The sequence below is a fragment of the Notolabrus celidotus genome, chromosome 6 (genome assembly GCF_009762535.1).
Source record: "Notolabrus celidotus isolate fNotCel1 chromosome 6, fNotCel1.pri, whole genome shotgun sequence".
NCBI classification, from domain to species: domain Eukaryota; kingdom Metazoa; phylum Chordata; class Actinopteri; order Labriformes; family Labridae; genus Notolabrus; species Notolabrus celidotus.
Genome location: NC_048277.1, coordinates 185,784 through 202,375, shown reverse-complemented (window position 1 = coordinate 202,375; position 16,592 = coordinate 185,784). Strand labels below are relative to the sequence as shown.

Sequence of the window (16,592 nt, the reverse complement as noted above, 5' to 3'; positions counted from 1 at the left end):
CATGCTGGAAAAGGCATTCTTCATCACCAAACTGCCCTTGGATGGTTGGGAGAAGTTGCTCTCGGAGGACGTTCTGGTACCATTCTTTATTCATGGCTGTGTTTTTAGGCAAGATTGTGAGAGAGCCCACTCCCTTGACCGAAAAGCAACCCCACACATGAATGGTCTCAGGATGCTTCACTGTTGGCAAGAGACAGGACTGATGGTAGCGCTCACCTCGTCTTCTCCGAACAAGCCTTCCTCCAGATGCCCCAAACAATCGGAAAGGGGATTCATCAGAGAAAATGACTTTACCCCAGTCCTCAGCAGTCCAGTCCCTGTACCTTCTGCAGAATATCAGTCTGTCCCTGATGTTTTTACTGGAGAGAAGTGGCTTCTTTGCTGCCCTCCTTGACACCAGGCCTTCCTCCAAAAGTCTTCGCCTCACTGTGCGTGCAGATGCACTCACACCTGCCTGCTGCCATTCCTGAGCAAGCTCTGCACTGGTGGTGGCCCGATCCCACAGCTGTAACACCTTCAGGAGACGGTCCTGGCGCTTGCTGGACTTTCTTGGGCGCCCTGGAGCCTGTTTGGCAACAATTGAACCTCTCTCCTTGAAGTTCTTGATAATTCGATAGACGGTTGACTGAGGTGCAATCTTACTCACTGCTATAAACTTCCCTGTTAGGCCCTTTTTGTGCAATGCAATGATGACTGCACGTGTTTCCTTGCAGGTAACCATGGCTAACAGATGAGGAACAATGGTGTCATGCACCATCTTCCTTTTAAAGTGTCCAGTCAATCAATCATGACAGATTGATCACCAGCCTCGTCCTCATCAACACCAACACCTGTGTTAATGTGTGTGACACCTGTGTGTCATTGAAATGATGTTAGCTGGTCCTTTTGTGGCAGGGCTGAAATTCAGTGGAAATGTGTTTTTGGTGATAAAGTTCATTTTCAAGGCAAAGAGGGACTTTGCAATTCATTGCAGTTGAGCTGATCACTCCTCATAACATTCTGGAGTATATGCAAATTGCCATTATAAAAACTGAAACAGCAGACTTTGTGAAAATGAATAGTTGTGTCATTCTCAAAACTTTTGGCCATGACTGTACTGTACTAAGTGCTGTTTTTTTATTTTAATAAACAAAAACAAATTTGTTTAAGACATAAAAAGTTTACAAAAAGTCCTGAAAAAGCTTGAATATAGCTGACTTGAAATTAAGTTTGTGCCTTCTGAACAATGCAATCATAATATTCCTTATTCATATTGCACTTAATGTTAGCACTCAGTGATGAAAACAAACAGGATTTTGTTGTTAAAGCTCATTCATTCATTTATTAATTCATTCAGTCATATACCAAAATCCATTTAAATTGAAAAATGTTGCTTCTCGTGTCAAATATTGATATGCGATTAATTGAGATTAATTAATTACAAAGCCTCTAATTAATTAGATTTTTTTTAATAGCGTTCCACCACTAGTTTTTAACTTATGAATTAACATGTTAATGGAGTCTAAAATAAGTTTTTGTTTTTTTTTTCTCTCGACAGATTTCTTCAAGCCCTCTCATGAAGTGGAAATGTAAGTTTTGTGCATTTTCAACTAATTGCCAAGGGAAAATACTACAGCACTACAAAGAACGACATGGGCATCATCGAAGGAGTTCAGGACTCCTCTGTATTCACAAAGACTGTTTGAAAACTTTTCAAACACAGGCTGAACTTAAAATTCATTTGAAAGATCATACAAAAGCTTCTACAATCGGAACCAAATTATCTTTGTGTAAATTCTCCGATATTAGTGACATTAACAAATACTTTGCTCACTTGAACACTCATTTGAGAAAGAGAGAAACTGTTAAATGTCCCTTTGTGGGGTGCTTTTTCAAGTCTTGTGTGTTGTCAACTTTTACAGCTCATAGAAGTCGCAATCGTAGATCTTCCATCTTGGAAGATTTCAGGCCAGAGCTTTTTGCACAGAATACTCTTTCATTGCCTGTGATAGCGGAGGATTTTGTTTCAGACACTGAAGATTTACCTGAATCTGAATCTATATCTGAAGCTGAATCTGGACTTGATAATGAAACGTCCATTCAACATCAATTGGGATCTCTGTTTCTCCGCATGCAAACACTTTTGCATGTATCAATTTCAGCAGTACAGGAAATAATTGATGAGTTATTTGACATTGGAGAATTAGCTCATCGAAATATAAAGACAGTTATCCATAAAGTTTTGAAAGACAATAATTGGATAGCTGATGCCTCTGTGGTAGCTTCATTGACTGAAGAATTGCAAGCTTTGAACCCACTCAAATTTCTCTCAAGGGACGGGCCTCTTGGCACTGATCGCAAAAGACAGTCATTTTATAGAAAGAACTTTAAAGTTATTGAACCAGTTGAATATTTGTTAAATGCACAAGAAAAAAAGTGCTCATTTGTTTATGTTCCTAGTTTAGAAGTGCTTTGTAAACTGTTGGAAAGAAATGAAATCCTTCAGACACTAAAGACCTCCTGTCAACGAGATGGTCATTACAGTTCTTTTCAAGACGGAGAATACTTTAAAGAGAACAAGATTTTTACTGAAGGATTAGGAATAGCTCTTGGATTATATATTGACGATTTCGAAATTTGTAATCCATTAGGCACTTCAAGAAAGAAGCACAAAGTTTGTGGTATCTATTGGGTGATTGCCAACTTACCTAGAAGACTCCGATCATCATTATCCTCAATTTATCTAGCTGTGTTGTGCAAAACTGTCCATGTAAAAGAATATGGTTACAGCAAGGTTCTAGCACCTCTAATTAGAGATCTTGAGCTCCTTGAGAGAGAAGGTGTGTTTGTTCAGCGTCTTGGCTCAAATATTAAAGGAACAGTTTTGTGTGTATCTGCAGACAACTTGGGTGCACACTCACTTGCTGGATTCCAAGAGTCTTTCAATGTTGAAAAGTTTTGCAGATTTTGCTTGGCAAATCATGTAGATATTCAGAAATATGATGTTAAATGTGGGGTTTTTAACTTTAAGAACACCAGCATTGTTTGATGAAGCTGTTAATGTGCTTAAGCAAAGGGATGTGTCTTGTGTTGATGGTGTGAAGAAAGACTGTCCTTTAAACACTCTGACCCATTTTCATGCTGCAAAAGAATTTCCACCAGATTTTCTACATGACGCATTAGAAGGAGATCTCATTAAGTTACTAACCATAGACCTTTCTGGAGTCCCTGAGCTCCATTGTCTCGTAGGTTCCTCTGAGCTGCCGTAGACGTCCCCCTGCTGTGGACGATCTGGACCCCAGCTGATACGGACGTGCTGGACTCCAGCGGCAACAGCTTCTACGACTCGTCTCATCACTATCACTTTTCTCTCTTACTCCCCTCTATCTGTCTTTCCAGACCCAACTCAGTCGAGGCATGATGGCTGTCTAACATGAGTCTGGTTCTGCCTGAGGTTTCTGCCTGTTAAAAGGAAGTTTTTCCTCTCCACTGTAACTAGCTAAATACTGCGATGTGCAATGCTCATGATGGATTAAGGTGGGGTCAGACTGAGTCTTACCCTGTCTTGGTGTTGGGTCTCTGTTCATAATTTGACATAGTGTGGTCTAGACCTGCTCTGTTTGTAAAAGCGTCTTGAGATAACGTTTGTTGTGATTTGGCGCTATACAAATAAAGATTGATTGATTGATTGATTGCTAAGAAGTACTTTACATTGACGGAACTTAATTGTAAAATAACAACATTCCCCTTTCAATTCTATGACAGAACTAACAGGCCTCAGACAATACAGACATACTTTCGAAAAAATTGAACTATTGGTGGCAATGGACATGAGAACTGGGCGCTTCTGAGATTTCTTCCGCTGTTTGTTGGCCATCAGATCCCAGAGGATGAAAAAACTTGGCATATCATTCTTGAATTAAAAGACATTGTTGAGTTGTTAGCCAGCCCCTCATTCACGACAGAAACCCTGTGCTACCTACAAGCTAAAATCTCTGACCACCGACAGTTGCTTTTAGAAGTTTTTCCTTGTACTAAATTGCGCCCTAAACATCACTTTCTGGAACATTATCCGACATTAATCAAAAAAGTTGGTCCTCTAATTGAATTTTGGACAATAAGATTTGAGGCTAAACATTCTTTTTTTAAAAAGGTGGTTCGTGATGCTGGCAACTTCAAAAATATTTTGCACACTTTGGCTACAAGACATCAACTAATGCTGGCATATTACCTAGAGATGCCAAGTGTTTTTAAACCAAGCATCGAAACTGGACGGGTATCTGTTGTCTCTGTGGATATTTTGGATGATGCTGTCAATGTGGCTATACGGAACACGTTTAGAGGTCTGGACTCTGTTTCACTCACCTCCACTGCCTTTTTGAATGGGACAAAATATTCAAAAGGAATGGTACTCTCAGTTGGGCACACAAGTGGACTGCCAGATTTTGGGAGAATACTGGACATTTGTTTAGTAGAGTCCAGCATATTTTTTGTTATTGAACTCTTTACAGCTGGATTTTTGGACCATCTGAGGTGTTACCAGCTGACCAAAAAAGAGCCTGCAGTAACTGTGGTTGTTGACCCGGACCAGCTGAATGACTACATCCCTCTGGCTGCATACCTTGTTGATGGAAAGCTGCTCATCACTCCAAGGACATTCATGATAGAATAAGGTATCAATAAAAACACCCATGCTCATTTAAACCCTTTTTATTTAACACCTGTTAAAGTTAAGCCTTGCTAACTTACTGCTTGCCTAACATAATCATACACATTATTTCAGACTATACATTTCTTCACTCTTATACTACAATTTGTAGTCCAGGCTGCTTCTACTGTTTGCAGTTGTTTTGAGCTTTGTTTTTTTTTCTTTGTGTGTCACTCTGTTAAAGCGGTTGGTGCCTCCAAGATGCTTCTCCGAGTTATTGTGTCCCCTCAAGAGATAAGACATGTCACCTTAGAGACCATTCCTGAGTCTGTCGACAAGTTATGTGAAGAACTGCGCGGCAAAATGGGCTTGCGAGATCAGGTTTGGCCTTAGTGTTTGGCTCGGCCCTACTCGTTGGGGGCCCATCGGGGCTGGGTGGGTGGCTGGTGTCCCTGTCACCCTCCGCCCCCCTGCTGCCCCCTCCCCTGTGGGGGCCTGGTCCGCGGCTGCCCTCGGGGCCGGGTTTCCCGGGGTTCCCTCGCGGTCCTCTTGGGGGGGGGGGGGGGTGCGCAGCTGGGGGGGTGTTACTACGGCAGCCATTGGGGTGTCCCTCCATGCCCCCGCGGCCTGGTCCATCAGTCGCAGGGCATGGGTGGGGGGCGTGGCTTGGGGGAGTGGTCGGGCCGTCTGGGGGGGGCAGGTGGGATTGGCCCTGCCGCCTCCGCCCTCCCCCCGCTCCGGCGCGCCGGTTGGTGGGCTCTGGTCCTGGTCCTGCCCGTCTGCCTGGCTGTCTGCTCCTGGTGCCGGGCCCCCTCGGCCCTGGTGGCTCCTTTGGCTCCGTCTTGGGGGGCTGTGGGGGTGGTGTTGTGGGGGTGTCCCTTGGGGGGGCTGCGGGATCTCTCCCCCCTCGCCCCCCTTTCCTCCTACTGGGTGACCTGGCGGTCGCCCTGGGTGCTCCGGCGGTACCTGCTTGCTTCCGGTCTGGGTCCTTGGCTTGTCCCCTGGCCTGGGTCTCCCGCGGCGGGTTGGGTCCTTCGGTCTGACTGCTCTCGCGGCCCGGGTGCTGGGCCGTACCGCTCAGCTGGTCTGACCCAGGTGGTTTCATCTGCACCAGTGGTGGTCTTGTTACACAAATAGAACACAGCACGGCGGCAACCCTCTGCGACCCAAGCTTCAGTAATGATTGTGGACACTAAGGGTTGCTTAATCATTGGTATCACCCCACTGAGTTTCTTTTTGGCATCATGGTGAGATGGTCCCTCTCCATCTAAGTGTGTTAGGTCTCTCTCTCCTTCTCTCTCCCTGTCCCTTTGTATATCCTTATGTAATCTTTCTTTCACTTTCTCTTATTTTTTTATTTATTTTTGGTCCACCTAGGTGTGCACGCCCTCTTTTACAGAACATGATATTAGCTGCCAATAAAAGATAGGCCAGAGTTCTAAGAGGGATGGTGATGGTTGCATGCACACAGTCACAAGCACAGAAGAAAAAGGTTTTCTTTCTTTTCTTTTGCTGCAAGAATAAATTGCATGAATATTTGACAGTTTGTGACAAACATGACACAAACCAGAAATATATATGCAGACAAGAGGAGAAAAAGAAGAAGAAAAAAAAAGAAAAAAAAAACGAGAAAAAAGGAAAAAAAAAGGAAAAAAAAAAAAAAAAAAAAAAATGGGCTTGCGAGGAAACTTCCTTCTGCAGTTTGAAGATCCAGACTTTGGAAATGAGCTCTGCAATTTGACAGATATCAAAGAACTACCAACGGATCGAGCAACGCTGAAAGTTTTGATCACATTTTCTGATGCTGTTTCTGACTCAACATTGGATACTGCAAGTTTGAGTTCCCCAAGTAACAATTCATCAGTGGAATGGCCTGATCCATTTATTATCCCTGATTTCTCCCATGATGTTGAACTTCAGCTGACCGCAGCTAATGATGCCTATGCCAAGGAAGGAACAGTGATGGTCGTCTCCAAGGGCGTCAAGAGTGAAATACTGGACAAACTAGCCGATATGATATCCAAAGTCACCGCCTATCCGAGTAAGGAACATTACGAAAGTGTAGCCACAGCTCTTGTAGCAAAGCACCCTTGTCTCAGAGAGCTGGGTTCTGAGAAGGGATGGTATTGCTGGGTATTCAGCTTGAAATTCAAGATGGGCAATTACCGTCAGCGATTGATGGCAGCTGGATGCCCTGAAGTTGTTGTAAATAAGAGAAAGAGGGGACAAACAAGCAGCAAGGTGTTAAAAAAGTCAAAGAAGGGAGAGGTCCACTACTTGCCAGATCCACCTGCAGGACAAAGCGCATTTACATCTGAGGAGAATCGGAAGACCATGCTTCTAGAGGTGCAGAAGTGTGATCCAGACTTGCAGCTCCTGGATGAAATGATGACTGCAACATTCTCTCAGCGAAGAAAAGAAGTAATTGGTGACGAGCCACCCGTCTCTGAACTCGTGAACAGATGGCCTGCATTGTTCAATGAGAGACAGGTAACTAGTGCTAACTCAGACATCCACAAACAAAAATGTTCTGTATTTGTCTACTTTAGCAGCATTGCTAAAGATAGGTTGTAATCTTCATATATCATAATTTGATCTGTACTGGCTACCCCACTACTTGTGTTTCAGATCAGAGCTGAGTTTGGAAGAATAGTCACCACAGATCTGCTGTCCTTCCTGGAGGGACTTGATGCTTGGACGCCGAGTCTCTTGCAGTTGTGTAAAGCAGCCATTTCATCAAGCAGGAGGTTGACCCTTCAAAGTGTTATGCAGTGCCTTGAGAAAGAGGTATGTATAGTGTGAATTTGTCAATGTGAACTTCCATAAGAACTTTAGTTTAAATATTGCATGAACTCACTTTTGTCTAACTTTATGTAGGACACAAATCAGAATAGGAGGACAGCTGTCCTTCTTGGTCTTCCAGGTTTCTTCGCAGAGGATACTTCAGAGATCATCAGGATGTGTGATGTAAGAAAATATATTAACATATTTATGTAATACTAATGATTGACTAGATTTACATGTATTCATTTTAAACAGAAGTAAACATCCCTTTTTGTGGCTGTGGCCAGGGGCCGGAGCCACCTATACAAGTCAATGTTTATTTTCGGTCACTCCCTGATTGAGTCACTCACTCACTGCAACTGTTGAACTGCGCATGCGCAGCCATCAACTTCGGCCACAGCCACTAAACCAGGCATCTGGTTCTTGTTTTCCACAACATTGCAGAACCTTTTTCATTCAACGTTTAGTACATAATTCAAAAGTTACTGGCTGTTCAAATGCTTTAAAATGAACTGACAGGCAGTTTTAAAAAGAAAATGTGATGATGATGATGATGATATAGACTGCTGAACTTCATAATTTAATCACAATAAATGCATAGCTGCGTATGAGGTGTATTGTAATGCAACTACAAATTTTAACCACTTCCAGGCAGTTTTTATTTTTGTTTTGTTTAAACTTTGCTCTCCATGCTTGTAGCCTGCTCCTCAGTACCTTTGAGGTAGGCAGTCCAGCGGTACAACTGAATGATAGGAACCAAAACTAAGTTTGAACGGGGTTGTGTGGGGATCTTTCTTGCATCAAAAATATGCCAATAAAAGTGTTTGTTTTCATATTATTGTAAGTATTTGACAACATTATAAAGAGAGTCCACAAATCAAATTCAAATACCACATCAAAGTATTCAGAATTGTCTAAATATTCAGCCATGACTTCAGAAATAAACTATAAGTTCCCTGTCAAACTTACTTTTGGTTTCAGGCAAAAATGAAACTCACTGAATGCAGCATGGATCAGCCTGATTTTGGTTCCTATCAAAGGAGAACTTAGGGATTTTTGTACCTGGGCTGTATTTAGGGTTGTCCTGTGGTGCACACAGGACAACCCTAAATACAGCCCAGGTACAAAAATCCCTAAGTCATCCTTTAAGGATAGACAGAAGTTCTATGGGTTCAACAATTGTCGGAATCAAGATTGTGTGAAAAGAGGACGATGGGCCCCCTGAAATTTTTAAAGGCAGCAGGGTCACTGGTCTATCTAAAGGGGACAAACATTTTTTTTTTAAACAATACACCTGTTGAATTGCAATAATATATAATAATGTACACTTTTATTAGTTGAAGAGGTACATGGTTGTTTCCTCTTGCATACTCAATCATGAATAAGTTTTGCCAATTTAGTGTCAACGTATTACTAACATTATTTTTCCGAATTACATGCAACAAAATAACGATTTAATTTGTCCAATTGTTTCAGGTTCATGGTGAAACCCTGGACGTCTTAATGAAGGGAATGCGTGTCGGACTTCTCATTGGACATGAAGGCGTTCTGCACGATGCGTTCCCAATGCAAGTCTTTCATGTGGCTGTGGTGGTAGAGGAGACGATCATTCTTCATGACATACCAGATGTGGCCACTGGTTTCGCTTTGCTAATGGGAACAATCTACTGCCTGAATCTGGAGTACCCTTCTGAGATGAAGTGCTCATTTGAATTCATGCAAAGGGTCGTCATGAAAATAAAACCTGACCACTGTTCAGCCAGGATACATGGACTCAGAAACAAGCTACTGAGGTATCGTCTATAAACTGAAAAGGGCACCTTTAGGTGCAGTTTATGTACCTAAGAAGGAAAAATCGAAAACAATACACAATTGTTGTGTCCTCTGGAGAAGAATAAAGAGCCTTCTGATCCATTCAGAACTACCGGGCCATGTCAAACCAAATTGAATCACTACTATAAAAACTGTTAGAATAAATGTCTGCACTTGTTTTTATATGTACTTTTTTGTTGTTGAAAAAAATAACATTGTGAAGTCTTAACTGAGGAAAGTCAGTGAAGTTCATGTTCTGCATTGTTCATAACTGCGCTTGCACAGAACGACTTGATACAATATTGTTAAAGCAGTGACCTTCGTGATGTGTAAACCAATGTCATAGCGCTAAACCTGTTCATATTGAAGCAACTTGAGCATCACTGTATATATTTTGTTGTTGTTGCAAAAACAAGGTCTTAACTGAGAGGAACGTTATCGAGGTTATTGTTACTCTGCGCTGTTCATAATTGCTTTTGCACAAAACGACTTTATGTATTGCTGAAACAGCCATTTATGTGTGATGAGCAAACTAAGATCAAAAAGTCACCTTTAACTTTAAAATAATTGTTAAGCAATATTGTTATGCTCCTTATCCATAGTCATTCGTTCCCTCTGCCCACATACCTTCCTCTGACAAATTCAATATCTGTTTTCCTCACTTTTATCTCCATCTCATTTCATCTCTCTTTTTTTTATCTCTTTGTCTTCTTCACTTGTCTTACTTCTTTTGTACCAATTCTGTTAAACCTTAGAGAAATCTGAAATCTATTTTGACAGATGTTTGAGCAGTTTTGTTGAACAGCTTTTAAAAACTTGTAAAGCTATGTAAATGTTTCAGTACACCTTGCCAACTACTGAACTGCTGTCCTCAACTCCACCTTTTAGTGTTGGATGGGGACAATACATTGCAAAAGTTGAGGCATGAGCGTTGTTAAAATAAAGTTTGTTTTCAGCTCTAAATTGATTCATTATAAAGTCTAAATATCTAATCTAAGTATAGTCAAGATGAGGAATAAAGTTGAAAGGTTAGAACAATTTAAAAACATTAGCCCTTTTAACTTAGAATAGCAATTAATATGAAATATTATAAAGTCATCTTAACTTAAAAGTGTAAGTTGAAATGACAGGGAATTGTAAGTTTACAAGACAAGATAACGTGAGTTTTCATAAATGGACAATTCAACATAGTAACTCAACTTAACTTTGAGACTTAAGTTGAAAATACAAACTACCATTAGTTAAACAACTTTTATAACTTAACAGTCTGAGGTGAAACAATGGTTACTTTCAACTTGAGTTTACTCACATTTGTAAGGCAGCAGGTGAACTTTCGTTTCTAAGTTTAACTGACTTAAAATGTCTTACAGTGTGTGTTTACCTACTTTATTGTCTAAATCCAAACATCAGAACTCATCTTTCACTTATTGTTTATACTTGATGACCCATTGATAACTGGTATGCATGAATAGGAACATGTTTAAAACTAAAAAAAGATCAGATAAGTGTTTCCATATTCTTTGGTTCAAAGTCAGATTAAACAGAAATACCAGAACAAAGATGAAGAAAACAAAAAGTGTTCTTAGTTTATTTGTTATTGGTCTGAGGTGTTTGTGTGTGTGTGTGTGTGTGTGTGTGTGTGTGTGTGTGTGTGTGAGTGTGAGTGTGTGTGCGTGCGTGCCTGCGTGTGTGCATGTGTGTGTGCTGCTCTGAGGTGTGTGTTTTGGTCTGAGGTGTGTGTGTGTGTGCTGGTCTGAGGTGTGTGCGTGCTGGTCTGAGGTGTGTGTTTTGGTCTGAGGTGGGTGTGCTGGTCTGAGGTGTGTGTTTTGGTCTGAGGTGTGTGTGCTGGTCTGAGGTGTGTGTGCTGGTCTGAGGTGTGTATGCTGGTCTGAGGTGGGTGTGCTGGTCTGTGGGGAGGTCATTACAGTGTCTCTGAGGACCAGTGGATCCAGTGCTGAGGTCTGCATGCTGATTGGTCTCACTGGTTAACAACTCTGACAGTAATTTGCTTCAGGGGGAATTGGTGGAAACTGTGGCTGAAGTGAGGACACCTCAGGGACACACATGTTGACAGACTGGATTGACCTTTGACCTGGTAGAGTGACCTCACCTTAGCCAACAACAGCAACCTTTCTGGGTTTTCGTTAGTGTGTGAAATGTTTTTATTTCTGAGAATGACTTCAGAAGACTGCTTGGAGCCTGATTCTTGGTTTAGTTTGCTTTTTAAATTATGATCCTGTTAGTTTACTGTTTAAAGATATTGGATCATGAAACATGACTCATCGATTCAGGATGATGATTAAAATGACAACTATGATAGAACAGAAAAGAAAAAGAAAATTAGAAATATATTAAAAATTACATTAAAATTTTAATTTAAAGTGGGTTAAAATAATCTAAGATAGGAAGGCAATGGCAAATAAAAAAGTCTTAGTCTTTGATTTAAAAGAGGTGAGAGTTGGAGCAGACCTACAGCTTTCAGGGAGTGTGTTCCAGATATGTGGTGCATAATGACTAAACGCTGCTTCACCATGTTTTGTTCTGACTCTAGGAACTGAAAGCAGACCAGTACCTGATGACCTCAGAGGTCGAGGTGGTTCATAAAGTAGTGGCAGATCAGCAATGTATTTTGGGCCTAAACCATTCAGGTCTTTATAAACCATCAGCAGGATTTTAAAGTCTATTCTCTGACAGACAGGAAGCCAGTGTAGAGATCTAAGAACTGGAGTAATGTGGTCTAATTTTTTGGTCCTTGTTAGGACTCGAGCAGCAGCATTCTGTATGAGCTGCAGCCGTCTGATGGACTTTTTAGGGAGTCCTGTAAAGACCCCGTTACAGTAGTCTAGTCTGTTAAAGATAAATGCATGGAGGAGTTTTTCTGCATCCTGCTGAGACATGAGTCCTTTAATCCTTGATATATTCTTAAGGTGATAGTAGGCAGACTTTGTAATTGTCTTAATGTGGCTGCTGAAATTAAGGTCTGAGTCTATGACTACACCAAGGTTTCTGGCTTGGTTTGAACATTTCATTTCTGAAGAAAGTTCTGACTCGTCCAGTCATTGATTTGTTCAATGCATTTACTCAGTGTTTGTATGGGACTATAATCCCCTGGTGATATGGTGATGTAAATGTGTGTGTCATCTGCATAGCTATGGTATTTTATTTGGTTGTTTCTTATTATCTGACTTAAGGGGAGCATGTAGATGTTGAATAGTAGAGGCCCCAGAATGGATCCCTGAGGTACTCCACATATGATTTTCATTCGCTCAGATGTGTATTTACCTATAGACACAAAATAGTCCCGGTCATTTAAATAGGACTTAAGCCAATTTAGTACTGCACCAGAGAGTCCCACCCAGTTTTCAAGTCTGTCCAGTAGTATCTTGTGGTCAACTGTGTCAAAAGCAGCACTAAGATCAAGTGATACCAAAACTGAGATTTTGCCATTGTCTGTGTTTAAATGAATATCATTGAGGACCTTGACTAGAGCGGTCTCTGTGCTGTGATGTGATCGGAATCCTGATTGGAAGACATCAAAACAGTCATTTATCATTAGATAATTGTTCAGTTGTTGAAAAACAGCTTTTTCAATAATCTGACTTAAAAAAGGGAGGTTTGATATCGGCCTATAGTTGTTAATTTCTGATGCATCTAAATTGTTCTTCTTCAGGAGGTTTAATTACTGCTGTTTTCATGGCCTGGGGGAAGACACCTGAAAGAAGAGACATGTTGACAATTTGAAGCAGATCTGAGGTCATGCAGTCTGAAACCTTTTTGAAAAATGGTGATGGTAGAATATCAAGGCAGCAGGATGAGGATTTCAAATGTTGTATTATATCTTGTAGGTTTTTGTAATTTATTGGATTAAATTGTGTCATAGTGATTGAGTTGTTTTTTGGTGGACACACAGATAACACATTCCCAGTACCTCGTACAGTAGTGCTGACTGCTTGTCTGATTTTCTGAATTTTGGCAGTGAAGAAGAATGCAAATTCATTGCAGGCCTTGGTAGATAAATGTTCAGAGGCCACTGGCACAGGGGGGTTTGTTAGCCTGTCGACTGTAGCAAACAGGGCGCGTGCATTATCTTTGTTTTTGGTGATAATGTCTGAGAAGAAGGTCTGCCTTGACTTTTTCAGTTCTAGATTAAACATGTGAAGTCTTTCTTTATAAATGTCATTATGAACCTGAAGCTTTGTTTTACGCCACCTGCGCTCAGCTTTTCGACATTCCTTTTTTTCATGTTTGACCTGCATGGTATTCCTCCAAGGCGATTTTTTCTTATTGGAGACCACTTTTACTTTAGTTGGTGCAATGGAATCAATAATGTTTGTAATTTTTAAAGTGAAATCTTCTACAAGTTCATTTGCAGAGAACCTAGAGAGGGGGGTTATGGAAGAGAAAGCCTGAATAAATATATCACTGGTACTTTCAGTAATGTAACGTTTTGAGATAACCTCAGTTTGAACATTAGTGTTCACAGATAAATCACTTTCAAAGAAAACACAGCAGTGATCAGAGAGAGCAACATCAGATACCAGAACCTTGGAAATGTTTAGACCCTTGGAGATAACCAAGTCTAGGATGTGGCCCCTGTTGTGTGTGGTCTGCGTCACATGCTGAGTGAGTCCAAAGTTGTCAAGGACATAACACAGTTCTTCAGTCACTCTGTCCTCAGGTTTGTCAACATGGATGTTAAAATCACCAACAATTAAAACAGAATCAAAGTCAGTGCAGATAAGAGACAGTAGTTCAACAAGGTTATCAAAGAAATCAGACAGTATTTAGGTGGTCTGTAAATATTAAGAAATATAGACCGAGAGGATGTATTTAACTGAAGAGCCACATATTCAAAAGAAGTGAAATTTCCATAAAACACCTGCTTGCATTTGAATAACTCATTAAAAATTATACTAACACCTCCTCCTTTTTTATGCGTTCTAGTCTCACTCACAAAAGAGAAGTTTGGAGGGCATGATTCAATGTGTACAGCAGCACTGTCATCTTGGTCCAACCAAGTCTCCGTTAAAAACATAAAATTGAGATTATGTTTAATAATAAAATCATTTATTAAAAAAGATTTGCCTCCCAGAGACCTGATATTTAATAAAGCTAAGTTTAGTGAGTTAAAACCAGTTGTGTTATTTTTTACAGCTGTTTGTGGCTGACGAGGAATTGGAGCTAAATTTAATAAGTTGGCAGAATTAGTCGAGTATCTTCTGTTTCTCAGCAGATTTACCCTTTTTCTATTACCTGCCAACAGAGGAATTGAGGAGGCTACCTGAATTCCACAGGGCCCCGGCTTTTCCTGGTTGAAAACATTAATGATATCAGCTTTGAAGCCTGGACCCGGCCCATATCAGTTAGAATTGTTATGATGATGACGATTCTGAGGAGGTGAAGGGGCTTTGTGAAGTTTGTGAAGATTAAAGCTCAACACATGTTGAGCACGTTGGATATTCCAGTCTATATGTAACATAGAACCTGCGAGCTGCTCCTCCCTGCCTGTAGCAATATGGGACAGCAGATTAACAGAAGTTGAAGGACCGCTGGAACCTCTTTATTTACTCCTCAGACACCTTTGAAACTAGAAAGACCAATGAAAGCTCTGCACAGTTGCTGCATGTTTGGACACTGAGCAGAAGGGAAAAATGCAGATGTGGAGAAAGACCTTTTTTTTTTGTATTCAGTTGCTGTCTGGTGACAGGGCGTGCATCCCAGGCTCTTTCACCGTCAAGGTGGGGGCTACATAGTGTCCAAGTATGTGGGCATGTTTGGACAGTCGTCTGGAATTATGGGACAAGTAACTCGTGAAATGAGAGAACTTTGAACCTGGTTCTGTGGTGGGGATTTACAGTCCTGAATGGAAAAAGATTCTCCCCCAAGTTGACAAGTCACAGAAGTGGGCCCTGTACAGTCCTAGAGAGACTGTCAGATGTGGTGTATCAGGTTAAGCTTGTGAAACAGAACCAGCTGGCGATACTCCAACGTGACTGTCTTTGGAATTATGGGACAGGTAACTTGTGAAATGTATCTGTAAATCCCTGCACAGTTATCAAGATGTTATGTTACACTATGTGTTCTGTTGCTGTTGTGTCAGGCACACAGTCAGCTCATGCCGTTATTTAGTGGAGGAAGGTTGAACCATGAGTGACAGTTATACTGTTGTGTCTTAAACAGATAAAAGTAGGATTTCATATTCCTCAGCTGAAAGACGACAGTGCTGCGAGTTCTCAACATGGTTTCTTTATTGAACTCTGACTCTGACAGGGGCAAATCAACGTGGCTCAGCAGAGCTCTCACAATACAGCATCGCCCTCTAGCGGCGTTGACATGAAACAACATGGTGATTCCACACAAAACCTAAATGAGCACACACAACTTCTGCTTACTGTGCTTATCCTTTTTAAACACCACATATACGTCTATGTAGAATGTGTTCCAGTTGTTTATACCGGCTGCTCCATCTGTTCGATGAAGAGCCTGTGGATGAGCCAGAGTCCTGTTTTAGGTTTCTGTGCTGAACTACCCACTAACAGTTACAATAGTGCTGGGCCTGATCTACTAAGATCCCAAATAACGAGCGCTAATTTGTGTGGCCTTAAGCGATAAATGAAGTTTGAAGTCATGGAGTTGGAGATCTTTGTGGAGGAGAGAAACAAAAACATGAACTCCAGCAGAGACATCTCAGCGTTAGAGACACGATTTGGGAGGCCATCTGTGAAAAGGTGAATGCTGTGAGAAAAAAACAGAAGATCTGCTGATGAAATAAACGCATCCACTCTACTCCAAAACACAATCAGTGTTTTGATGGAGTTTAGAGAGCAATTTGATGAGACTTAGTCTGCCACTCTTGCTCTAGAAATGTTAGGCGTCACTTGGATGAAGACAGTCGCCTCACTGTCCCAGGGAGCAACTTTCGGGTGAACGTTTTTAATGCCTGATATCATCATCCAGCAACTGTCCCAAAGATTCACCAGCTTAAATGGAACTGGGAACATGTTTGAGGCAATTCACCTCAACACACTGCTGCAAGCATGAGATGAGGAATTACACAGAGCTGCCTGGCGCAGCTCAGTGAGCGCTCATTCTCCAAGTTAAAACTAACTAAAAACCCCTTGATGAGCACGATGGGACAGAATAGACTGAGTGGACATGTCATGTTATCTATTGAGAATGACAGATCAAAGAAAATGGACATACAGTGCATCATGGGCAAGTCCGCGGAGCTTAAGGCTCGTCCAAATAGTGGTGAGTAGGCCGAGTACTTCATATTGATTTTTTGTTTGTATGTGAAGATGTGAGCCGCTGTGCCAATTTGACTAAACTGTATATCTGTTGATACAGTGGTGTACTGTGCTCTCATTAG

General features: G+C 41.2%; 1 protein-coding gene across 1 annotated transcript; it reads left to right on the top strand.

Moving 5' to 3' along the window:
* The first annotated feature begins 4,919 nt into the window (after positions 1-4,919).
* LOC117814722 lies at positions 4,920-9,591 on the top strand. The gene is made up of 5 exons (XM_034686202.1): positions 4,920-5,003; positions 6,312-7,117; positions 7,256-7,414; positions 7,505-7,594; positions 8,888-9,591. The coding sequence occupies exons 1-5, from the start codon at positions 4,991-4,993 to the stop codon at positions 9,215-9,217; spliced, it is 1,398 nt and encodes a 465-aa protein (XP_034542093.1). The 5' UTR covers positions 4,920-4,990; the 3' UTR covers positions 9,218-9,591.
* The last annotated feature ends 7,001 nt before the right edge of the window (positions 9,592-16,592 follow it).